The 27,289-nt window shown below is 37.5% G+C and overlaps 1 protein-coding gene across 1 annotated transcript in view; it reads left to right on the top strand.

Annotated features, from left to right (window-relative positions):
* MTPN (myotrophin) overlaps nt 1–27,289 on the top strand; it is a gene marked incomplete at both ends in the record, with an annotated part of 38,945 nt that overhangs the window by 5,246 nt on the left and 6,410 nt on the right. Inside the window, 2 exons of the mRNA XM_080701072.1 lie at nt 18,212–18,325; nt 19,168–19,251. Coding sequence (XP_080557198.1) covers nt 18,212–18,325; nt 19,168–19,251 — 198 coding nt within the window. The remainder of the gene's footprint in view (nt 1–18,211; nt 18,326–19,167; nt 19,252–27,289) is intronic.

Below are 27,289 nucleotides of genomic sequence, written 5' to 3'. Positions count from 1 at the left end.
AATCAACAATTGTGCATCTTGTGAGACATAGGATCTCTTGAACCTGAGAAAGGTATCAGCTCTAATCTTCAGAAATTGCAAGACTTATTGGATCATTTTTCACTTTCCTAATGTAATAGCCAATTTAAAGAGGCCCTGATTCAATATATTTTTCATATATTGGTTTTATGTGGTTTCCTGGACTTTTTTTTAAAATAGGGGTTTTTTTAAAAAAAATAATTATCACTTTGTATTGCTCCTTTCTGTGGCGGGGCTGGTGAATCAGTAAGAAAGTTAATACCAGCTTGTATAACATAGAGGTGCCCTCAGTAGATACAGAAAATTTAGTGCAGTTTAGATACTTTAATTTCTGTTAGGCTTTCAGTCTTTTCTCTTTGATTATAAAAGAAAGGAGGATCTTTTTTACATTGAAACATAAGTATTCTCAGATATATTTTGTTTTGAAATTTTAAACCTTATTGTTTAGATAATACAGGTATCTAGAAGTTTAATGAATTAAAACTGATTTAAATTATAGAATAATGTATGCTTATCATTTAAAAATAAAGCTGTATTGAATAAAGTGAAACAAAACAGAAGTATACAGAAGACAAAAATTAATCCATAATTCTATGGTCTAGGTAATTTCTATTAACTTTTAAGGCATAAAATCAAACTAAGTCAAGTACAGATTACAAATGAAACTGGGCTCAAAAAAAAAGACCTACTTTTACTAGACCCTGTGAACAGAGTTAGCCATTCTTAATGAGTTCATGTAATTAATTTTGGAAAAACATGGAAAATTCACTTATTCATCTATTTTCCCTACTTAAATTCTATGAACACTTCTGCATTTTTAATTCCTTAACAATTGTGTTTTACATCAAAATGTATTGATTATTCTCTTTTTATTATTTATTTATTTATTTTGGTGGTGCGGGGGATGGAACTCAGGGGCTTACTACCTCTGGAATATACTCCTAGACCTATTTTATATTTATTTGGAAACAAAGTCCCATTAAGTTGATGAGAGTCTCACTAGGTAGCCGAGGCTGGCTTCGAACCTACAGAATCCTCCTATTTCATTCTCCCAAGTACTGGGATTAAAAGTGTGCGTCACCACGCCCAGTGATTACCCTCTTCTTAAATGGTGCATAGTATTCCCTATTAGGGGTACCCAATAATTTGTTTATTTTTGTGGAACTGAGGATTGAACCCAGGGGCATTCTACCTTTGAGCTACACCCCCAGACCTATTTATTTTTCATTCTTTATTTTGAAACAGGAGCTCACTAAATTGCAGAAGGCCTCACACTTAAGTAGCTGAGGCTGGCCGCGGACTTCAATCCTGTCTTAGCCTCCCAAGTACTAGGATTACAAGTGTGTACCACCATATCCAGCCAATAATTTATTTTACTAATCTTTGGTAAACATTTTGTTTCCAATTTGTTTTTGCAATTAAACAGTGATATAGTGATCCCAATGTTTGAGAAACCCTTGCATTATGCTCCTAATGAGTTTCATGGACTTAGGCACACATCTGCAGTACATGAGACTAATGGCTGCCTCATGCTATGTCACCATGGGCAGCACTAGGCATCATTAAACTCTAGCTTTTGCCATTTGGATAAGTAGAAAATGATATGTTGCTTCATTTGCTTTTTTTTTTTTTTTTAAGTCTGGAGATTGGACCCAGGAGCATTCTATCTCTGCCCTTTTTATTTTTAATTCTGAAACAGTATCAGTTCACTAAATTACTAAGGCTGGCCTTGAACCTGCAGTCCTCTCTCTCAGCCTCTCAAGTACTGGGATTACAAGCATCCACCACCATGCCTGGCAGGTTTGCGTTTTTTAATGAAGAGGCTGAACATCTTGGCAGAACTTTATTAGCTATTCCTATTCTTTTCCCCAAATTTCTTCTTTATATCTTTTGTTTATTTTCTGTTAGGGAGTTAGCCTGTTTCTTACAGATTTGTATGAGCCACTTATAAATTAAGGAAATTAGTTTTTTGTTATGTCTTGGAAATATTGTTCCCAGTTTGTCCATTGACTTCAGCTTTTTTTTCTTTTTTTGTCATACAACAGTCTTGTGACTTGTATATTGTGTCTCTTTGTTATTTATTCTGAAGTAAGGCATGAAGTAGAAATAAGATTTTTTAAATCATATACCATTGTGTCTGCCTTGTGGGAAGTGACAATAAATGCTAAATATTGATAAAATAACTAAGTTTAGAAACAAAACTACATAAAGGTCATCTAGTCCAACTCTCTTATAGATAAGGAAATATTGGATGTTAAAGGTCTTGACCAAGATCAGACCACTATTTAGGATTTAGTGTTCCTGAATCTGAATGAGTATTTTTGTTTGTTTGTTTGACCACACTGTTGTGTTTCCCAGTGAAGTACTTTATTATCTATGTTGAAATAACATTGTTTGTCCCACTCCATCTGCTTGGTAAATTTTTGCTTCTATTGGTCTGCCTTTTTATTACTGTAATGAAATGCCTGAGACACACTTAATATTAAGAAAAGAGGTCTAAGCTGGGTACAGTGGCACAGGCCTATAAGCCCAGGACTTGGGAGGATCACAGGTGCAAGGCCAGTCTCAGTAACTTAGCGAGACCCTTTTCCAAAATGGAAAGGAATGGTGGTGTAGCTCTGAGGTAGAATGCCCCAGGTTTGATCCCTAACACCCCTCTACACACACGCACGCACGCACCCCAGTTGTGGAGTTCTGGTGGGGCTCTCTTGGCCGTGGCACATAGTGTGTGGCCATGGGGGGAGCGCACATGGGAGGAAGGCGTCACAGCCAGACAGGAAGCCAGAGGGAACTGAGGGCTCGGCCAGGCTTCTATCATACCCTCTCAGAGAACTACCTCTGCCCTCCCAGGGCAGTGCCCTCAGCTGGTGCAGGCTCTCCGGAGGCCCCCTCAGCTCCCCCACTGCCACACCGAGAACAGGCTTTCAACACAGACATTTGGGAGTCAACAAGCCACATCCAAACCATAAATTGCTTATTTCAAAATGTTTGTTCATGCTTGTTTTGTTCTGTGTAGCGTTCCCAGACAGCTCAGGTAATCTGCTGTTTATCCCATTTTGGTATATAATACAGAGCTTTTTTTTACTGTGTGTGTGCTCTCTTGTAGTTTCTTAAATTTAAGAGCTTATGGGCTCCTAAGTTTACTGACAAGTCACTGGATTTAAATTTGAAGAACAGTAACTTAAGAAACTTAAATCTTACTCTGTGGAATACATTTTTAAGTTCTGAACATTCAAAAAGAAAGATGGTGATTATAGGTGTGGGCCAGTAACACTTACATGCCTCTTGAGGACTCAGTGATTCCCTCCCGGCACCGCTTGTGCAGATCTTGATTTAAGACAGTGCTTGTACTGGAGTATTTGTCTTGGGTGGAGGCAGGTGGCTCCCCAACACTGAAGCCCCTTCCTTTCTGTACTTGAGGAGTTCCCTACCATATCAGGAATATCAATGAAATGCAAGGCCTGGCTCTCACGGCAGCAAAAGCCAAGAAGGGCAAATAAATTGCTTTCTCCTGCCCACACAGGAAATGGACCATAACTCATATGTGACTAATTGGACACATTTGTCTTGAGCTGAGTACAAAGATTCAGGCCTGGTAAAGGGCGTAGTGGGAGCACCAAACACCCATTTCCAAAACCGCAGCAGGAGAATGCCAGTTGTAGCATCTCTTCTGGGCCCAGGTGGTTTTTGTGTACAAGCTGGTTTTTATTTCTTGCCCTTTTCTTCAATCTTCCCAGCAGTTCTGGGAGCCACTTTTAATATATGTTTAATGTATTACATTTCTATTCATCAGTCTGAATTGAATTATGTTGTTTTCAATTAAGAATCTTATGAAAATTATTAAGAATACTTTATGAAAATACCTACAGCCAGGCGTGGTGGCGCACACTTGTAATTTCCGCGCTTGGGAGGCTGAGACAGGAGGATCGCACAGGTTCGAAGCCAGCCTCAGCTACTTAGTGAGGCTCTCAGCAACTTAGTGAGACCTGTTTCCAAATAAAGTATAAAATGGGTCTGGGAGTATAGCCCAGAGGTAGAAAGCCTCTGGATTCCACCCCCAGTACCACCAAAAAGAGAAAAGAAAAGAAAATGCCTACTGATTTTAGTTACTGTGAAATTTTTTGAAGGTAGAGATTATTTTTGTATTTCTAATAATTGTCACATTGCCTACTATCTGCCTCAACGTTTAGGTAAGTTTAGGTTTGATTGATATTTGTAAAAGCCATCCCTTCCTTTCCATTGCTTTCAAAGTTGGCTTACTATATACCTCTCTGTAACAAATATTTTTAGTATAAATGATGTTCTTTCATTTCCTCTCAGAAATAGCTCTAAGTTTTCAAACTCTTTATTGTTTTAAACTCACTGAACTTTGCCCAACTTTTCCACACTGTTAAAATTCTGTTATAAATGTAGTGCCAACTTCTGCTTTTAGAATTTTAGTAAGTTTTTTTTTTTTTTTTGTGGTACTGGAAGTGGAACCCAGAGGCTTTCTACCTCCGGGCTATACTCCCAGACCTATTTTTATATTCTATTTGGAAACAGGGTCTCACTAAGTTACCGAGAGCCTCACTCAGTAGCTGAGGCTGGCTTCGAACCTGTGCGATCCTCCTGTCTCAGCCTCCGAAGCGCGGGGATTACAAGCGTGCGCCACCATGCCCAGCTAGTAAGAATGTTTTAAACTGTGAAATCTGAGTAAAAGTAGATAGTTTTTGTACTTGTTGCCTGTGAAAAATCAGAATCATCAGCTTTTTCATTGGTATTAGTGAAGAAATATTAAAACATACTATACTTAATACCACATTGCTTACTATAAGAGCATATGACCCCTCTTTATTATTTGTTACTTTAAAACTCTATTACAGAGGACTTGTACATTGGCTTCAAATGGACAAGGGTTTGATCAGCTTTCTCATCTATAAATGGATATTATAATAAAACCCAGTTCTTATGTTTTGTACAATTTCAAAAGAAGTAGTAAATGGCAATTCACAAAGTCATGCCTATCCATTTTAATTGTGTAGTAAATATTTGCTATTTGTATTGTCTGTGTAGATAATTTCCTTAGGGGAGGCTTAGAGAGGCCAAGGCAGAGTTGGCATACTTTTTTATAAAGGACCAACTAGTAAATATTTCAGGCCTTGTCAACTATACAGATTCTGTCATAACTATTTCTGCTATTGTGTAGAAGCAGCCATAGACAGTATATAAACAAATGAGCATGTTGTTTGTGTTCAATAAAATTTTATTTACAAAAATAAGCAGCAGGCTGGATTTGGACTACTGGCCATAGATTGCTAATAAATAAAATTGTTTTCTTTTTCTTCAATTTTTGGATCTAAAAGAATTCAAATCTATGGTAAAATATAAAACTTATTTGAGGGATAAGCATTTCCCAAAATACAATGCAGAAATCTTTATTGTAAGATGTTGAACTCTAAGGAAAAGGGAGGAATGGAATGTCATGTGTGGATAGATAGAAGACAAAGAGAAGTTGAATGAAAATCTCTTAAAAGAAAAAGCTTAGCAGCTCAGCAGCAAATTTGAACCTTATGCAAGAGGCCTAGAATTACTCTGGAAATTGGGAATCATTGTAAATATGCAGACGGACTAATTTAGATCCCTGAACTGAAAAGAAATTGTACAAAATCTTTTCAGCTGTCAAAATTGTCCACTAAAAATGTTCCAGAATTTGCTCACCAGCCCTAGTGCCAGCCCTGTGACCTGACTTGGTTTCCAACTCCAGCAGTGAAAGAGAAGACTAGTTAACTAGCACAGTTTCACTGGTTCATTCATAATTCATTCAGAAAATATCATTTGAGCACCCACAGTGCCAGCCATTGTATTGGATAAGCATGGAATACAGTAGGAATAAGACTTCTGAGAACGCGCTCTCCTTGTAGGTTCCTTACGAATGGACAGGAGAAACAGCAAATAAAAGTTGTGTGGGCTCTGAATAAATTATTTCCCTCATTTAATATGTGAAATACAGAAAAACGACTCTTGTTAAGAAAACACATAGCTACATTGAAAGAATAAGAAAAACCAAGATAAAGTCATAGTTGAGTCTAATATAAGAGTCAACACTATAAAGCACCAACTTCAAGTCAGAGGATAGGAACAGAATGCCTTCTTTTTGAGTACTTGCTCTATTCCAAATTCATAAAATTTAATCTTCACAGCTACCCAGGTATGCATTATTCTCGTTTTTGTAGTCTAAAGAAATGAGGATTAAGTAACTTGCTTGAGACCCTGTAGCTTATGCAGCAGGACAGGATTTAGATTCTGGATTCTGATCTTACTCATTCCAGAACAGCGTTCCTAGTCTTTTTTTTTTTTTTTTTTTTTTTGCATTGAAATACTGCAGAACTTTAAAATATATAGATGAAAAAAAATTGAAGATGAGGTAGTATAATAGATAAAGTACTGTGATTAAACCATCAAGAATGGGGGAAAGAATATAAGTTTGAACTAATTGATGGAAATTGAAGTTTTCAGAACTGAAAAGACCCAAGATTGTAAAGAGGGTCCCTACACTTTATGCAAAGTTAATAAACACAAATGACAAGCAAGCCATGTCCTATCTAAAATACTGAACTATGAAGATTTTTTCTAAATCTTTAATTTTAAGGGAATAAAATGAATTTACCTTTAGATTATTTTCTGATGCTTCCAGAAAATAGTTAAGCAGGCAGCTCTGTAAGGAATAAAAGATATGAAAAATATATTAAAGTTCTCATTCATGTACAATGGAACAGGAAAGCTGTTTTACCTTGAAACTTAGGGATTTCCCTTTCTCTTTCTCCTCTCTCTGATCCCCCCCAACACACACACACACACACACACACACACACACACACACACACACATTCTCTCTCTCTCTCTCTCTCTCTCTCTCTCTCTCTCTCTCTCTCTCTATTCTCCCTTCCCTCTCCATCATGGGTCAGGACATGAGATATTTCACAGGCTACCTAAGATTTTAGGAATAAATACCAATTATGGAACCATGAATTAGTACCATATAAATGAGGCTTGTTTTTTTTAATTATATCAATTTTTCTTTGCAACAGATATCACCAAAATGTTTTGAATGAATTTTCTTAATTTTGTACTTCATATAAATACAATATAAAATATAGTAAATTATAATTTTATGCCACAAGTAAAAGTTTTTGAAAAATATATAGTAGTCTGTGTGACTGTTAGAAAGCAGAAAAATGAAGTGTATTTACCAAGTAAGCCAGCTCTATAAAACTGGGGAAAAAAATCATAACTTACGTGACTACAGTAGTCATCTTTGGGAAAAAAACGCTTTAGTTATTTCAAGTAAATGCTTAGACGAGGGACAAAGTATAAAGCCCATAGCATCCCAGGCTTACATTAAAAATTTTTTATTGGTTAGAAAGATAGTTAGAACTTCTTATTGGCTAAAATACTTTTCAATAGTTATGCATTATATTTTCGCTTGAAATATCTTTTCTTTCACTCTCAATTCTTTGTGATATTGGTTAGTAAATTAATGAGAGTGAACCTGTAATTTGAATACATACTTCCAGAACCTTGAATAGTTTTAGGAAAAGAATCCTAGAGTTATTTGTACAGCTGTGTTTAAAACTCTGGACTTGATTTTATTTTGTAATACTCATCATTGAGCTGTACACACACACACACACACACACACACACACACACACACACACATATGTTTTGTTACTGTGGACAGGATTTTGTTTTTGCAAAAGTTTTAGCCATCACTGTCAATGAATTGTGCTTTATAGTAATTTGTCCATGAAAATACCCCTCATGAGTATTTCTGAGGCCACTGATAGGTTGTAGAAGGTGATTGGTCACTTTTGTCAGGGTCAGCTCAAGAAGGAACAGGGTGTAGTGACTCACACCTGTAATCCCAGCATTCGTGAGGCTGAGACCAGAGGATCGCGGTCCACGGACAGCCTCAGCTATTTAGGCCCTCTGCAACTCAATGAGACCCGGTTTCAAAATAAAGAATAAAAAATAGGGCAGGGGGTATAGCTCCGAGGTAGAATACCTCTGGGTTCCATCCCCAGACCGCAAAAAAAAAAAAAAAAAAAAAAAAAAGATGAACTTTAAGTAGTAGCAAGAAACTCTTCTTCAGAACTACTTAAAGTACTTTAAGAGGATACTTTATATATTTAATAAGCAAATGTTTATTAAATACAGTTACAAGATTGTTATCTTTCATTGCTTGGCATTTAAATTTATAACCACTGAAAGTTTGATGCATTTGGTGTGATAAACCTATTGATTGATTGATTGATTTTGCAGTACTGAGGATGGAATCCAGGGGCATTCTACCTCCAAGGTCCAACCTCAGCCCTGTTTTTTATTCTTTATTTTGAAATAGGGTCTCACTAAGTAGCTGAGTCTGGCCTTGAACCTGTGATCCTCTGTCTCAGCCTCCCAAGAACTGAGATAACAAGCGTGGGCCACCATGCCCAGCTACCTATTAACTTTTTAGAAAATATATAGAATAACGCTGGGCGTGGTGGCGCACGCTTGTAATCCCCGCGCTTGGGAGGCGGAGACAGGAGGATTGCACAGGTTCGAAGCCAGCCGTGCTGGCTTAAGAGACCCTGTTTCCAAATAAAAAAGTATAAAAATAGGTCTGGGAGTGTAGCCCAGAGGTAGAAGGGCTTCCAGGAACCCCAGTACCACCACCAGAAAAAAAAGAAAAAAATATGTAGAATAAAAAGCAACTTGATTTTATACTTCCCAGACCTTCTTTCTGTTAAGCCATCTGTTTTTCTTTATTTTATTGAGTCCCATGTAAAATATTAAAGAATTACCACCTTTTTTTGCTTTGCCCTCAGTGGTAGGTTTCACCTATTTTAACCCATTGCTATTGTTGTAACTTGGCATTTTGGTACTGTTTTACACTTTTGTCACCAGCACCTAATTTTTTGCAGTTACATCCTCAGGTAAGGGCTTTTGATGGGGATGGGGTGTGAAGGGAAACTGAGAGGAGTAGGAAAGGAAGAGCACACCATTCATCTCAGATCTGTCATTGTGTGTGTGCACGTGAGAATGCCAGTGCCAGCACGTCTAGGGAAGGGCGTGGAGCAGGGAAAGCTCACCACGGGATGTGTGCATGTATGCTGCTATCACTTTGACCCACATTATGACGTGAGGCTATTCTGCACCAATAAGAGTACAAAAAAGGATATGTCATTTAAAAAATACTGTCATTTTAAAACACTGCAGTTGTAAGGAATTCAAAACTATAAGCAGAGACAGGTAATACTTAACTGTAACTGAGTAATTGGGGACATTGACTAACCTATATAGAATTCAGTAAATAATACTTTTGCTGTTTTCTTCTATCAGTCAGGTGTCCGGTATTAATTACACACTGTGCTACAAAATGGTCACACATATGCTAATTTAGTCTGTTTGTCAGTTGCTTTTGGGGACATTGGTCTCCTGTGACAGTACAGTGTGTACTCATGCCTCAGAACTCTGTTTTCTCGATAGGCACAGACCTTGGAGATAAGGAAGAGGATTGTTGCTTTTCACCTGAAGAAAGGTCTAAAAAGTGTTCACTGAAGTCACATGGCCATTTTTTTTAAAACAGTGTAAAGAATGCGCTTCCTTCTGAGATGTTTATTCAAATGAGCCTACTCCAGTATAGTGTAGGCCTGTAAAAAATACTGAATCTGGCTACTAAATCTACCAGACCATGCTTTTGAGATGCACATATAAGATTTTAGAATTAAAGAGAAGATCTGCAGCTATTAAAAATATGGCACATATTTGTAAATATGTTTTTATCCCATGGTAAAACCAGAGAAAGCAAATATTGAAAAAAGTAGGGAAAATCTAGTGAATTATCATAATCTTTAAAAAAAAAACATGTAATTTCATATAAATTACCATCTCACAAAAGCTCAGTTCATTTTTCAATTTTTTTTTCTGTCTGTAGGTGATAGTGCTACCTTTAGTATAATTTAACATTTTAACCTTTATTTTCTGAATAGCCTGAAATTCTATAATCCCTCTTTGTTCCATCAGTCATTTAGGGCATTAGGCATTGGTTTGTGTGTACTGGGACAGTAGGTGTGAGTGTTATTTTTGTTCATTCATGGCTTTTTCCCTTCTGTTGTATAAACATTTGTGCTAAAGCTTTTGGTATTGATTTTGTTTTGTTGCATTGGAATTAGATAATGGATTTGATAAGATTTTAAACTTTAGAATGTGTTGATGGTTTCTTTGGTCTGTTATAATCAAGTTTTGCTAACATTTGGTGGACATAAAAGTTGTAGTATACTCAGAGTACACAGTTTGATATATACTAAATCTCATTAATTTTATATATTTATTATTTATTTATTTATGGTACTGGGGATGGAACCCAGGGGCATTCTACCTCCGAGCTACCCCCCCAGCCCTGTTTTTTATTCTTTATTGTGAAATAGGGTCTCACTGAGTTGCAGAGGGCATCACTAAGTGGCTGAGGCTGGTCTCGAACCACGATCCTCCTGTCTCAGCCTCCCGAATGCTGGGATTACAAGCCTGTGCTACCACACCTGGCTATTCTCATTGATTATCCATCATGACTGTTGTGGCCTTACCTGCCAAAGGCTGATGTGATTATGATAGTCTCTCACTACAATGCTATTTTTTTGGTCAAGTTTTCTTTTTTTTTTTTTTTTTTTGGAATATTGGGGATGGAATCCAGGGGCATTGTACCTCTGAGCTACACCCCAGCCCTATCTTTTATTCTTTATTTTGAAATAGGGTCTCACTGAGTTGCAAAGGGCCTCACTAAGTAGTTGCTGAGGCTTTCTGCAAACCACGATCCTCCTGTCTCCGTCTCCCAAATGCTGGAATTATAAGTTTGTCAGTTTTCTTGCTATTTTTATGTAGGGATTCATGATTAGCTTACAGATTTTTAAAGTATAAAATTAGTAGCCCCTATCTTTTTGCTTTGAATTCTACTTTATCATATATTAATATTATTCTTAGTCTTTCTTAGGTTTATATGCCTAATTTGTGTGTGTGTGTGTGTGTGTGTGTGTGTGTGTGTGTGAGAGAGAGAGAGAGAGAGAGAGAGAGAGAGAGAGAGAGAGAGAGAGAGAGAGAGAGAGAGAACACGCACGCACACGTGCTACTATTGAGGGGTGGAACCCATGGGCTTTCTACCTGCAGGCTACACCCCAGTGCTGGGATTACAATTGTGAACCACCATGCCCGGCTATACACCTAATATTTTATCCCTCTTATATTTTCTCATATCATTCTGTTTCATTCTGTTTTTAGACATTGCTTCTGGTTGGATATTTGTTTACTGTTTTTGCTTAATAAAATCTGAAACTGATTTTTTATCTTTTAAATTGATAGTTAAATCTATTTTTATTTATTGTCAGATTTTTATCACTAAATTTCCTATTGTTTAGACTTTGGATTTACTTTATATATCCTTACCTTCATTTTGCCTTTTTCCCCAGCTTATAGGGGTTCGTTTCAATGGCTTCCTTTTCTTACATGCCTACACACACACACACACACACACACACACACACACACACACACACCTTTCTTTAGGTCTTCTGGAACTTAATTTGTCAAAAACCACATTTGAATCTAAATTTTGCTAAGTTAGACACAGTGGCCTCTGGTTTTTGTTTTTTTAAAAATACCTTGTTGCTGCCGGGCGTGGTTGCGCACGCCTGTAATCCCCACGCTTGGGAGGCGGAAACAGGAGGATTGCGCAGGTTCTAAGCCAGCCGCGCTGGCGTAAGAGACCCTGTTTCAAAAATATAAAATAGGCCTGGGAGTGGAGCCTGGAGGTAGAAGGGCTTCCAGGAACCCCAGTACCACCCAAAAAAAAAAAAAAAAAAAAAAACTTTGTTGCAGCTGGGTGTAGTGGCGCACTCTTGTAATCCCAGCATGTGGGAGGCTGAGACAGGGGGATCACGGTTTGCGGCCAGCCTCAGCTACTACTAAGTACAAAGTACTACTACTTTGCAACTCAGTGAGACCCTTTTTAAAAATAAAGAATTAAAAAATAGTGCTGGGGGTGTAGCTCAGAAGTAGAATGCCCCTGGGTTCCATCTCCAGTACTGACCAAAAAAAAAAACTTGCTGCTTTCATTGATTGTAAACATAATGCCTGCTCATTTGTGTGTGTGTGTGTGTGTGTGAGTGTATGTGCGCGCGCGCGCGCGCTACTATGGATGGAACTCAGGGGCATGTACCTCCAAGCTGCACCCCCAGCCCTAGTTTTTAGTCTTTTTAGTTTTGGAAACAGTCTCACTGAGTTGCAAAGGGCCTCGCTAAGTAGATGAGGCTGTCCGCGAACTATGATCCTCCCATCTCAGCCTCCAGAATGCTGGGATTACAAGCATGAACCACCATGCCCGGCTTCATTTTTTTTTAAATATAAGTATCACTGAAATTCAGAAAGTGAGACTATCCTCATAATCCTATTCTTTAAAGATGACCACTAATACATTTATAGTGTATATACTACTAATACATTTATAGTATATATACAGTACATAGTGTGTGTGTGTGTGTGTGTGTGTGTGTGTGTGTGTGTGTGTATTGGTAGGTATTGAACCCCAAGGTGTTGTACCTCTGAGCTACACTCCTCGTCTGCTTTTTTTATTCTTTATTTTTGAAACAGGGTCTCACTAAATTGCAGAGGGCCTCATTAAGTAGCTGAGGCTGGCCACAAACCCAGATCCTTTATTGGCCTCCTGGGTACTGGGATGAACCACTGTCTGACTATGTAGTGTATATACTGTTACAATCCTATTATTACATATAAAGTTACACCCCTAATTTTTTTTGTGTGTGTGTGGTGCTGGGGATGGAGCCCAGGGGAATTCTACTTCCAAGCTACATACTCAGCCCTACTTTTTATTCTTTATTTTGCAACAGGGTCTCACTAAGTAACTGAGGCTGGCCTTGAACTGAAATCCTCCTGTCTCAGCCTTCCATATCCTGGGATTACAAGCGTGCGCCACCACACTTGGCTCCTAAATGTCAAAGTAATCTGCTCATCACGGTTAGGTCATCTCAGCCTTCAACAGTACAGAACCTCTTAGGCGTCTGTTGACCTGTGGGAATTCCATGTACCATAATGTGATATCAATTCCTCCAGCCAGTCTCTACATACACCTGTGTGCATGTACACAAACATTCAACATCAGTAGACATTCTGTTAAATACTGTATTTCTTAATTTAACATTTTATAACACATTCATAACAAGCAATAACAACAAATTATTACTTTTAAAGGGTCATTGTGGTAGAAATAAAAGTAGTAAAGTAGTATAAGATGTAGTCTCTGATCCCTAAAGATCTTTAAAATCTAATTAACACAAAAGACAAATACATGAAAAGTTATATCAATAAAAGCTAAATTGCCAGTGAGATAAATTATTGAGCATCCCTTTCATCCAGTTCCCTCTGTAGTCCACAGTGTTGTTGTGACACCGACCAGTGACATAAATGCTTCCCCAGAAGAGACGGCTCATTCTTTGAGTCAAAGCAAGGCCTTCCTATTTCACCCTAAACAAGTAGCACTTTGCCTAAGTTACAGTGAGTGCATAAATATTTTTAATTAAATCTAATTGTAAGCACTGTGTTTTTTGGTACTGTGTTTCATCATTTTAACTCTATGCCTCCATGTTCATTAGAAAAACAACCCAAAGTAATAATACATTTAACCAGCTGTGAGATCCTGATTCAGAATGGTATAGAATTAAAATTAAAAGAGGCTGATGGTGTAGCTCAATGGTAGAATGCTCCTGGGTTCAGTTCCTGTGTGTGTGCAGACATGTGCGTGAGTGTATTTCTCTCTCTCATACACACACACACACACTGCATTTAAAAGAAAAAGTGTTACTTTGAAATGTAGGCATATAATTTTTTGACTTTGCTTGTGTGGTTGTGAGGAATTGAGGCTCACCAAGCAGCTCATGCCCTGACATTGGTAGCGGCAGTCGAAACTAGAGCCTGGGGTCTACCCTAGTGTTCTTTCCACAATTTAGTACTGCCTGTCTTCATAAAAATAGAACTTAATAGGAAGTGAAAGGTAAATAAGATTTAAATAACCAGGGAAAATATATTCTGGTATAAGAGATTTTCTAACTTCTCAGGGATCACGACTCCCTTTGAGAACCTCTTCAAAGTGACTTGAACTCTACCTAGAAAATTGTATATATACAAACAAAAGATTGTAGACCCTTTAAAAGTCTCCTGGATTGCCTAGTGGGATGTAGCTCTCAAGAGGAATGATGCAGAATCGGTAATCATACTTCATCTCTTTAATCAGGAATGGATAAGACTGAATTAGATTGGAGAGTTGTATGGTTTTAAACAAGGCTAGTAAACATTTTCCAGGGAGTTACTTTAAACCATAAAGTAAATGGAGCTCAAATTCGTGAAGCATCCTCTGTGAGAAAAGGAGAATGGCATCTATGGCTTTTGAATTGCAATTTTATATTAAAACAAACATGGAGATCTAATTGTATGCATATTTAAGGTAAAATGCTATTTTAAGAAATATTTTTGTTTTGCTATTTAAGAGCCTACCTTCAGGCTTGGGTAAGCATGTATTTTTTTTTAATCCTCTGACAGTTGAAGTGTTTCAGTAAAGTAGAAATTTTAGGTAGGAAGTTAGTAAACCAGGTATCTATATAGATATCAAATATATCAGTTATATACATACCAAGTAACTCTGTTAGTTACAATACAGAATAAAATTCTCATGAGCATTGACCCACAGTTCTACTTTCATGCCCATTGGGTGCCTGTCATGCTCTTTTCTTGTAGCATTTTGTCTCGTTTTATTTTATTTATTTTGTCATACTGGGATTGAACCCAGGGGTATTCTGCCTGTAAGCTATATCCCATGCCCTGTTTTATTTTTATTTTGAAACAGGGTCTTGCTGGGTTGATGAGAGTCTCATTACTTGCTGAGACTGTCCTCAAACCTGTGATCCTCCTGTCCCAGCTTCCCAAGTACTGGATTCTAGGTGTGCACCACCCAGTCAGCTAGTCAAGAATCAGTATCATGCTGACCTTCTAGAATGAGTTGACATGTCTTCCTGTCTTTTTCCGTAAGAGTACGTAAAATGTGGCTATGTCTTCCTTATGGTAGAATTTACCAGTGAAACCATTTGTGGGAAGGTAATTTGTAGAGTCTGATGTCAGCATTTTATACCTTCTCCTTCTGATTACTTGCTGGACGCCTGGCTGGTCAGTCCTATTGATATTGAACAAATGCATTTGATTTCTCTCTATATTGTTCTGTTTTCTATTTGATTTCTGCTCTGATTTTTCTTTCCTCTTGCTTAGAGTTACTTTACTTTCTTTTTCTAATATAGTTTGTTGAAAATACAAAGAACACTAACATGAAGACTTCACATTTTTAATAGAGATGTTTAATGCTGTAAATTTCTTTTTAAGTACTGTTTTGCCAATGCCCTGCACATGAGAATACTTTTTCTTTCAGTAACACAAAGCCTCTGCAGTATCCTAAATTTTTGTCACTATAATTAGAATTCTAAAATAAGTATCTGAAAAAATAAAGGAGAAAGTTTAAACTCAACAATTTTATTTCATACATATTTTACACTCTTGTACTAAGAATGGAAGGGAGGATGTAACCATTTTTGATTCAGGGAAATATCTTTTTGGTGAAGCCAGCTTATCAACTATAGATATTTATTTGTTTTGTTTTAATATAAAAACATGTCCAGTTAATATTTATAAAATGAAAATTAAGTGTTAATAATGTAAAGAGCCGGGCGTGGTGGCGCACACTTGTAATCCCCGCGCTTGGGAGGCGGAGACAGGAGGATCGCGCAGGTTCGAAGCCAGCCGCGCTGGCTTAAGAGACCGTGTTTCCAAATTAAAATATTTTTAAAAAAATAGGAGTGTAGCCCAGAGGTAGAAAGGCTTCCAGGAACCCCAGTACCACAATAAATAAATAAATAAATAAATAAATAAATAAATAAATAAATAAATAAATAAATAAATAAACAAACAAACAAACAAACAAACAAACTGGTTTTATCTGTGACTCATTTAATCAATATCGTTTTGCCATAAAGCTTCACATTTCTGTAGTTGTCCATAAAGACTAAGATAATATGCCAAGTTGCCCTTGCTACTTAATTTTGTTCCTGAATAGAAAGCATATTACATTAAACCATGCCTATAATTCTTTATATTTCAACCATTACGTAGAAACTTGCAACTTGCCTTAACCCAGTTTTTTTGTTGTTGTTGTTTTTGTTTTTGTGGTACTGGGGATGGAACCCTTCTACCTCCGGGCTATACTCCCAGACCTATTTTTTATTTTTTATATTTTATTTGGAGACAGGGTCTCTTAAGCCAGCAAGGCTGGGTTCAAACCTGTGCAATCCTCCTGTCTCTGCCTCTCAAACTCAAGGATTACAAGCATGCGCCACCACGCCCAGCTGCCTTAACCCAATTTTGATTTTTTATTTATTTATTCATTTTTGGTGGCATTGGGGATTGAACCCAGGGACAGTTGACCTTCATTCTACAACTCCAGTCCTGTTGTATTTTATTTTGAAACAGGGTCTCACTAGGTTGATGAGTCTCACTACTTACTGAGGCTCTCCTCCAATTTGTGATCCTCCTGTCTCTGCCTCCCAAGTACTGGGATTACAAGTGTGCACCACCATACAGGCTGATTTTTTTTATCTTTAGCTCCAGTATAAACCAATACCAGTGTCCATAAATATATTTAACCTTTACTAAACATTTTATCATGTCTCAGACACTTTGTTAGTACCTGTTTTATTTAATGAACACTAAATCCCTGTGAGGTGTAGATGTTTTTATTCCCACTTTATAGAAAGTGGCTAGTCTATGTCCCCACAGCTAGTAGAAGAGTCAGATCTCTAATCCAGCTTCTAGAGGTTTTAAGGATGTTATAAGCCTTCCCTGTGTACCCCTGTTGTAATGCACATGACAACCTTTCAAAGACAAATCAATCCCCCTTTGGGAGTTTGAGATCAGAGGAGACTCCCTGGGAGGCCAGCCTCAGTAATTTAGAGAGACCCAGTTTCAAAATTTTAAAAGGGGTGGGATTGTAGTGAGAGGTAGAGTATCCCTGGGTTTAATCCCCACTACCATAAAAGAAAAGGATAGATGACATATACAACAGTGGTCCCTTAAGATTGTATCATCTACTCTGTAAAATCTGAACTGCCCTTAAAAGGGAGGGCAAATACTGAAATTAGAAGCAGCATGGTGGTGTAGAAAAAAAATAGTTTAGATCTCTCTTCTCTGTTACTGAGTCATATTAAAAAGTCATTAACTTCTTTTAGTCTCAGGCTTATTGTGGATTACAAATCCTATCCTTTAGGTTAAAGATTAGAAATAATGCATATAGCACAGTACCAAATACATAGTAGCTGCTCGGGGGAGAAGACAGTTTCAGTGTTATTATCGGAGTCACTCAATGAATGAAAGGAACTTTTGAGGCCCTAAGTTCATTTTGACACTGATTTATCATCAAGATTAAGTTATGGTCTTCTGATAAGTATTTATGTAGTACCAAATTCCTTTTTGTATAGTACTTATATTTTGAAATCGTATACTTCTGTATCTGGTTGTTTTAGTAATATTCGTCCTCCACACAGATGGTAAACTTCATGCAGCTGGAAGCCATGTTTGACTTTGCTCACCATTGTCTTCCCAGCATCTTGTACAGTCCCGCTGAGTAATAGGACTGGAGGGAATGCTGACAGAATGACATGGATTAACTCACGTAACAGCTCATCCTTTGGGTGATGATGGCTGCCTCCATCAAATGTAGTGATGCTCTCTTTGAAGAATTAAATATGGGCTGTATAAATGTGCAGACTCTCAGTACTTGAATTTACGTATTGGCAGTGTCCTTTTTGAACTCCCTAGAGAGATGAAGCACAATAATGTATTTAATTACACTTAGCTTTATTGTGTTTTTTTTTAACTTTACAAATGATGATATGAATTAGTATTGTCTGATGTTAATAATTAATGAAATTTTTCATTTTGGGTTTTTATTTCATTTTTCAAGAAATATAAATGTTTCATGAAACTCTTTAAGACATTAAAAAAGTAAATATATCTGGTGCCTCATTTTGTTTCTTCAGTATAAACTTAGTTTTTTGTTTGGCTTCCCTTGTAAGGGAGAAGATGTCAATCGGACACTAGAAGGGGGAAGGAAGCCTCTTCACTATGCAGCAGATTGTGGACAGCTCGAAATCCTGGAATTTCTGCTGCTGAAAGGAGCAGATATTAATGTATGTAACAAACAAATACATAATAGCCTGGTTATCATGTATGTCATTCTAGGAAAAATTCTGTCATTTGGTAATTGTTTGCCATAGATTTATAAAATATTTGTAGAAACCTCATTTAAAAAATCCAGTCTGGAATTATACCAATTTTCTGTAACTTAGAAATATATAATTCATGGGTTTTTTTTTTTTTTTAAGCCAAACAAACTGAGTATTTTAAGATAATAAACTGAGTGTTCTTGTGTCTGCCCTTTGGCTGTTGTGTTTCACTTCCCAAGCTTGGGGAGTTAGCAGTGTCTGTAGGTAGCAAGTGCTGCCATGGGGGAGAACATAAGACGTTGCATTCATGGGCTGCATTTAAACTGGACTGTGAGGCAAAGGTCAGTGAGCAAGTAGAGCAGTCATCTGCATCTCAGCGCTCTGGAAACTCGTCTACATAACCATGACAACAGACAGATGAGCTTTGCACACTTTAGGGAGTACCATGTCACCTGGACCAGTTGTAGCCGTATTTATTTCACCTCCTCACAGTCTTTGTTTTATCCATCTCTTCCCATTGGACCACATTGACATTTCTACAGTAGTAGGAAACTTAAGATCCTAGAGGCTAGATAACCAGTCACACAGTAAGTGGCAGGTCAAAGCCCTGTTCTCTCCAGGACACTGCCTCCCAAGGCTTCTTGCTAACTCTCTAAGAGACTGGAAAATTACCTCTGTGGATTATTTTATGTAGAAAGGCAAATGGGTATTCATTAATTTGAAATATTTACAAGAGTCCCCTATTTAGAACTAGAAAGAAGGAAGAAGTGAAAGCTGGATATTATGATTTCTTTGTCATTTCACAGGCTCCAGATAAACATCATATTACCCCTCTTCTGTCTGCTGTCTATGAGGGTCATGTTTCCTGTGTGAAGTTGCTTCTGTCCAAGGTGAGGTCAACTGCTCATTTTTACTGCCTCCCCCCTTACTATGTAACTGTTTAAGTATTTGCTAATTTATTTAATTTTGTGTTGCTACAGGGATAAAAAACTAGAGTCAGTCTCCAAAATTGAGGTCTAGAATAGCATTACTCAAAATAACTGGTTCACACTGCTATCCATTCATGGTAGGTAGGGAGCTTGGGCTCTCTCATCAAGAAAATCTTGTTGTTAAAAAAAAAAAAAAAGTTTGCTGAAGTAAATACATTGGACTTAGTAGTGTGGAAAATGTCATGGTTGAGTAACAGTGTGCAGCCCCCGAGTAACACCACTTTTCATTTTCTGTAGTCCGTGGTAAGAAACAATCTTAGAGAGATTTTGCTGTAAGTAAGGGCTCTTTGAGTCATTTGTTTTCTTGGTATAATTGAGATAGTGGTGAGATTGGGGTTTTTCAGGGTTTTTGTTTCTACCATTATAAACTCTACATGAACTTCAGAATCCATCCTCAGGAATTAAGCAATTAGTATCAGCCATTCTAGCTGTGTAAGGTGTTGTAGGGCAAGAAATCTCTATAAATTCAGGCATCAGTATTAATCCCATGGTTACCATGTCATGACTGTACTCTGGAAAAAGCTATGCAGGGTATTTTCATTTGGGACTTAAAAGAAGGGCTGTTAAAAGAAGCAAGGAAGAAATAGAAACTAAAGCATTTGTCAGAGTGTCTGACAAATAATAAACACTCAACAAACAGTAGTTTTTATGATAATTAAGACTGAAGAGGATGTTATGCTTCGTAGGATAAGCTTCAATAAGACACAGGGATAATTAGGAAAGAAGTATCACATTTATCTCTTTAACTTTTTTTTTGTGTGTGTGTGTGTAGTACTGGGGATGAGACCCAGGGGCAGTCTACCTCTGATCTGTACCCTCAGCCCTGTTTTTAATTTTTTACTTTAAAACAGCCCCATTGAGTTACAAAGGGCCTCGCTAAGTAGCTGAAGTCTGCTAGCTGTGATCCTCCTGTCTCAGCCTCCCAAATGCTGGGATTACAAGCGTGCACCACCACATCCAGATATCTCTTAACATTTTATTGACAGTTTTTCAAAGATATAGTTCTAGAAGCAGTTCAAATCCTGTAAGTTTTGTTTCTACCCTTAGCTTCTTATTAAGTACAATTACTAGATTTCTTTAAATATATGGCTTTTGTTCTTTTGTTTTCTGAGCACATATCAGCAACAGTTTAGGTACCGCGTATCATACTGCTATGAATGATGCATGTCCTCAAATGCCACATTAAATGGAAACATATCATTCTTTGCTACTGTAGTGGATCCAGTGTCTATGGTAGATTGTGCTCGTGAAGATTTCGAGTCACTATGTTATCCAGTTTCGTCCCAGGTCCTTGACACCTTGTGGTTGTAAATGTCCATTGTTGTGGAATCTTACAGTACAGAATTCCTGAAAGGCCAGCTGATTTGCATGTACATTAGGTCTTGATGTATTTTCCAGAAAAGTTCTGGATTTTCTGTTTACTGTATTTAAAACTTGTTGCCATGGGCTACAAACATTGATTTCACAGTTCATGAAAGATTTATACAATTCAAATATTGTACTAGTTAAGACTCTGTGTTACAGGTACTTAAAGCCAGCCTCGACAGGCTTAAATAGGGAAGAAATCTCACTGATCCCTGTTACCTGTTGAGGCACAGCTTGAGCCTGGACTTTTGCCACATGACCAAGATCTGATTTCTTTTTGTCTGTCTCAGCGCTCTTCCTCCTCATTGACTTAATTCTCCTGGCCTCAGCCTCTCAATTAACTAAGCATATATGTAGTAAAATTCATGAATGATTTCTTCTTCCCTGGATCTCTTCTACTCATCCAAGTGTTTTGTTCTCTGGAAATAAATCTCTATGGGACCCTTCTAACTTAGGATTCTTCATTAAATGAACCGCTTAAGCATGCTCTCTCCTTTTGGCTATAGTTTGGAACTGTAGATCACCAGACTTTTTGATAGTTCTCTTTTCCCTCTAGGAAAACAAAACAAGGTATAATTATTGCTATGCTAGAGAGGGAACTGATCATTGTTCTGAATTCCTTATTCTCAAAACATGACATTCCAGCTCATTGAGACCTTGTGGTTGTAAATGTCCATTGTTGTGGAATCTTACAGTACAGAATTCCTGAAAGGCCAGCTGATTTGCATGTACATTAGGTCTTGATGTATTTTCCAGAAAAGTTCTCTGTAATATGTACTCTGTTGCTCAATTAGTGAGTTGTGTTATCTAACCTTTGTTTTATCTTTTATGTGTACTCACATCATTTGTGTCTGAGCCTTGTTTTTGTACCCAAATAAATTATATTAGAGAAGGCTATAGTGATAGATCAATTATAACCGTTTAGAGCTGTTGTTTTATATGATTTTTTAACCTCTTTGAAAGAAAATTTTAGTTGTGTTTTCTCAAAATTAATTACTTTGGTTTTATCTTTTAATGAGCTTCCTCAATGGACACACTGTAGTTTTTGTGGGGGGTGGGGATTGATTCTGCTCTGTCAACAACCCTTAATTGCTAAAACAGGACTATTCCAGTGTGTCTTTTAGAAGTTAAAATCAATATTTGTATTGAGTCTAGTTTTACCTTTTATCAAAAGTGGAATCCTTATTGATTCGATTGACATTTCTAATGTATTATCCACCTTTTTTCTTAACATAAGATAAAAGCTAATTAGCTAAATAATAAATAGCAATTTAGAAATCAGTCTGGTCACAGCTAATAGGAGGAGATCACAAAAAAGCTATACTATAAGTTCCTACCAAGTTAGATACATAGATATTATTATCTCCACTTTTATTGATAAGGAAACCATTTGTCTCAGAGATCTGTCTGAAGGCCACACAATACAGTGGAATCAAGATTGGTTTAAAGATGTTTAATTCAATAGCTCATACTCTTTCTGCCACTTGAGACTGCCTTTCACAGTTAGGGCAACAGTGAGAAAAGGAACCTCTACATATCTGCAGGTATAAAAAGACATGCAACCTGATATTTAATTGTTATACTGGTAAGTTAGAAAAAGGAGATACTAACAGATGTGGGATTCCATTTCAACACTAAGGTCTGAACACATGTTGTTCTACCCCCTTTTATGCCCCAGTCACAGAAAAGATGTTTTTTTACGTGAATAAGTCAGAATCTATTTTAGACCATAAAAGGGAGTTCATTACGCAAGAAAATACAACGAATCCCTAAAAGACATAAAATAGGCAAGATATGGTTAAAGAGGGAAAACATTCCCAGATATGCTCAATAGAGAATTTTTACAAAAGGGTAGGAGCTGATCCAATTAAAATACAAAACAAAATTTTAAAAGAACTAAAAAATCGGCAAGGGATAACATAAGACTGAAGGGAGAGAGTTAAAAGCCCTGGTTTCCATTAGATACAGAATACATGAGAAACAGTAACACTGGTGAGAAGAGCCAGGGGAAAGGAGAGGCAGGTGAACCAGGAAAAAATGAACCAGGTAAAAATCAAGACCCAAACTGAGAAACATCCCAGTGGCAGAGGAGTGAGAGAGTGTGAGAAAGAGAAGCCAAAAGCCAGATGTCATGGCCACACCTGTAATCTCAGCACCTGGGAGACCAAGACAGGAGCATTGCAGTTTGGAGGCCAGCAGCACAATCGCAAGACCCCACTTTAAAGTAAAAAGGACTGGGGTATAGCTCAGAGATAGAGCATTCCTGGGTTAAGTCCCAGTACCAAAAAGGAAAAGAGAAGAAGCTGGAGAGTGTGAAGCGGCATCTGTGGAGGAGTGGCCACTTGGCAGCACAGCTGTTACTGTGAAGGCCGGCCCATGGCGCTCAGTCGGTTCTTAACAAAGCACGAGCACTCACACTGTGTAATAACGTGTCATTTAAAATTGTAATTATCTCACTTGAATACATGCTTTTTGTTTGCCCTAAAAAATCTTAACCAGCAAAATTTTCTAAAGAAAAAAGGCATGGTGCATGCTTGTAATCCCAGTACTTGAGAGGCTAAGACGAGGATTGCGAAAGTTCAGAACCAGCCTCCGCTGCTTAGTGAGGCTCTCAGCAACTTAGACTCTGTTTCCAAATAAAATATAAAATAGGTCTGGGAGTGTAGTCCACAGGTAGAAGGCCCCTGGGTTCCATCCCCAGTACCCCCCACACACACACAAAAATACCCTCTTGTTCAGAAATAGCCAAGCTTTTTCGTAAAGAGTCACATTAGCCTTTGCAGACCTGCTATGGCAGGTCTGACTTTGCCCAAGTGGCACCAGAGTTGCCATAGACAATACATCAATGGATGATGGGCATGGCTTCAATCCAGTGAAACTTCATTCACAAAACAAGTATCCATGGTTTGCTAGCCAACCCCTGCCAAAACTCACAAATAGTTTAGAATTTGTAGGATATACATTATTTTAAAGCCCTAACCCTCAGTGACAAGATAATTCTTCCTAAGTGGTACTGAGTATATATTCATTCAGGATGTTTTTATTAAAATATTCTAGCATTTATATTTCGTAAAGTTTTACTAGTTAGTATAGCCAAGTAAGAGTTTGGAGGACAGTGATTTGGGATCTTCATTGTTGATTACTAAACTGGTCTTCCTGATTAAAATCACAAGTACCTGAATAATAATATTGCACAAGCACTTTTGTTTTGTTTATGGTGGTACTGGGGATGGAACCCAGGGGCCTTCTACCTCCAGGCTACACTCCCAGACCTATTTTATATTTTTATTTGGAAACAGGGTCTCTTAAACCAGCCAAGTCTGGCTTCGAACCTGCGCGATCCTCCTGTCTCAGCCTCCCAAGCACTGGGATTACAAGCGTGTGCCACCATGCCCGGCTTTGCACAAGCACTTTATAAGAAGGATTAGTCCTGGGCCAGGCATAGGTGGCGCACGCTTGTAATCCCAGCATTTGGGAGGTGGAGACCAGGGGATTGCAGTTTGTGGACAGCCTCAGCTACTTGGCGAACCCCTTCGCAACTCAACTCAGTGAGACCCTGTTTCAAAAAATAAAACGACTAAAAAATAGGACTGGGGGTGTAGCTCAGAGGTGCAATGTTCCTGGGTTCTATCCCCAGTACCACCAAAAAAAAAAACAAAAAAGAAGGATTCGTCCTGAAATAGTATTCTTGAACTAAAATATTTCAAGTTACGAATAATTTGACATTTTAGCCTACTTTCATGGTTGAGCAATTTCCTAAAAAATAATACGTTGCCTGTAATCAGTACACTATCATGTTGGACATTTCTTATACTATTAATAATACATATAATATTTATGAAACTTTCTGTAACACTAATACTTATTAAAAAACTGGGAATGGATCTACCATATGATTCACCTAGACCACTCCTGAGTATCTTACCAAAAGAAATTGAAAACAGAACTACAGTAGTATATGCATACCCATAATAGCACAATTCAGAATAGTTACATTATGGAACCAATCCAGGGTCCGTCAGTAGATGAATAGATTACCAAATTATGGGAAATACACACAATGGAATGCTAAGCAATTAAGACAAAATTATGTCATTTGCAAATAAATGGAAGTACCTGGAGATCATTGTGTTAAGTGAGATTAGCCAAGCATAGAAAGTGAAGGTTTGTTTTTTTTCTTAAATGTGCAAGCTAGGGAGTAATGGGGATACAAGAAAGACTGCAGATAATGGAGGAGAAGCTTCTGTGGAGCCCGGGAGGAGGTCTAAGGGAAAGGGATGGGAAAGACGAAGGTTCATTAATGTATACACTACGATCTACTCTCTGTGTATATTACCATAGGCAGTCTCAGCACTTTTATTGGGATGGGAAGAAATGGAGAGTCAAGGGGTGGGGGCATCAGGTGCTCTGTGCATACTGTATGTCCTTGTCAACATAATTTACATTATGATGTCAGACTATAATGCACCAGTAAAAATTTTTTAATTTTCTATAATTTATATAATCTCTTATAATTTACAAAATTGATCATAAAGGGTTTTAAGGAGTTCAGTATCCTTTCTAAATAATCCACTATAGGGTATTGTGAGAAAATACCTTAAATATTTCATTTAATTCTATAGTCAGTTATTTAAAGATATTAAATTTTCTTTGAATTTAGACAGATAAGCTTTCAGTCATCTACCCTAGTGTGTGTTCACACTCAATCTCCTTTATGCTACATACAGCTATTAAAAAAGACCTTTCAACCTCCAATAGGAATAGGAATTTTTTCAAATAATGTAAAATATTGCATCCTAACATCAGAGAATCAAAAAATCATGAACTGAAAAGTTAATGAGGGATTAAAAACTTGTAATTACAGTTTTATTCTTAGAATACAAAGATTAACTGACAGCACACTTAATTTGTTAATGTAAATCATTGTATTGCTGTGATATTTAGCATACTAGGCTATATATGAAAGGAAGAAGCCAGAGAAAATTTGCTTGTTTTGTTTTGTTCCTTCCTTTCTCCATTTCACAGTGTCAAAGAATATATATTTTCTTAGGAAGTCTACTCTAATCTCACAAGAAAAATACGTATGTAGCCACTGATTATTGTGCAGTACTAATCTTAGTGACTCACATGTTACATGCCACTCTGTAAGTTAACTCTTCCTCATTTGTTGAAATAACAAAAAAAATCAGTCTGCTAAGAAAATACGGAAAACCATCTGACCTGTTATCATTGATGTTTCTGATAAACAGATTGTGCTTTTAAAATAAAGCAGGCACTTAATAAGAGAACTTGAATATCCTTCTCAATACCAGGATTGTTGCGTCCCCAGGGAAGTATTTATGGTACAGATTTTACTGCTTGAATTGAGAATCAAATGTATAAGATAGAAGGACTGGAAGTCAGTTCTTTTTAATATATGCAAAATAGACTTATAGGTAAAGCCATTTTTTTCTGAAATTACTCACTACCCTACCTCCAAATGGCTTTGTATATTCTCAAACATATTTTTTTTTATGATACTGGGGATTGAACTCAGTCATTCTATCTCCCAGCCATACCCCCAGCCCTATTTTATTTTTATTTTGAAACAGAATCTCACTACTGGAGATGAGTCTCAATACTTGTTGAGGCTGTACTTGAACCTGTGATCCTCCTGTCTCAGCCTCCTAAGTACCAGGATTACAATCATGTGCCACCACCATGTCTGGCTTACACACATTTTCTCATTATTTGGAACTCCCAATATTGCATTCCATTTAACATGGACAAGTTTGGTTTCAAGAAACTTTTAGAACCTACTGACCCTCAAAGAACTCAGCATTATCTTTCTGAATTGTTCCATCTTAAGATAAAGGTACCATAAAGGACCTACCAAAATGATAGAGCTACAAAATTTACCGTGTAATAACTGATCAATTGTAACGCTGTTTTCATAGGTCTCACAAATCTTCTACACAACCCTGCCCATTGTTAGCTCATTTTGTTTACTCATTTAGCTGATAAGATGTCTTAGTTTGTGTCCTGCTGCTTTAACAGAATATCTGAAACTGATTTATAATGAGCAGGAATTTATTGGTCCACAGTTCTAGAGGCTGGGAAGTCCAAGAGCATGATGCCAGTACCTGGCAAGGGCCTTTATGCCACATCCTTCTGTGACAGAAAGTGGAAGAGCAACAGAAGAAAAAATAAAGAGGCTGGACTTGCATGTGTAACAAATGCATTTTGATAATAACTGACGAGCCGGGCGTAGGGGCGCCCGCATGTAATCCCAGCATTTGGGAGGCTGGGACAGGAGGATCAGTGAGGCCCTTTGCAACTCAGTTACACCCTGCTTCAAAATAAAGAATAGAGAAAATAGGGCTGGGAGTGTAGCTGGGAGGTAGAATACCCTTCTGTTCCATCCCCAGTACAACACTGACTCCCTGGTGATGGTGTGAATCTACTCCTGAGGGGAGAGCCAGTTTGACCTAATCACTTCTTGTTACACCCTGCCTCCCAACACTCTTGAATTGAGAATTAAGTCTCCAACGCATGGACTTTGAGGGATCCATTCAAACCATAAAGGAAGGGAGAT

Source organism: Muscardinus avellanarius (genome assembly GCF_963383645.1).
Source record: "Muscardinus avellanarius genome assembly, chromosome: 9".
Taxonomy (NCBI): Eukaryota; Metazoa; Chordata; class Mammalia; order Rodentia; family Gliridae; genus Muscardinus; species Muscardinus avellanarius.
Note: the sequence above shows the minus strand (reverse complement) of the source record. Positions and strands in the feature narration are given on the sequence as shown.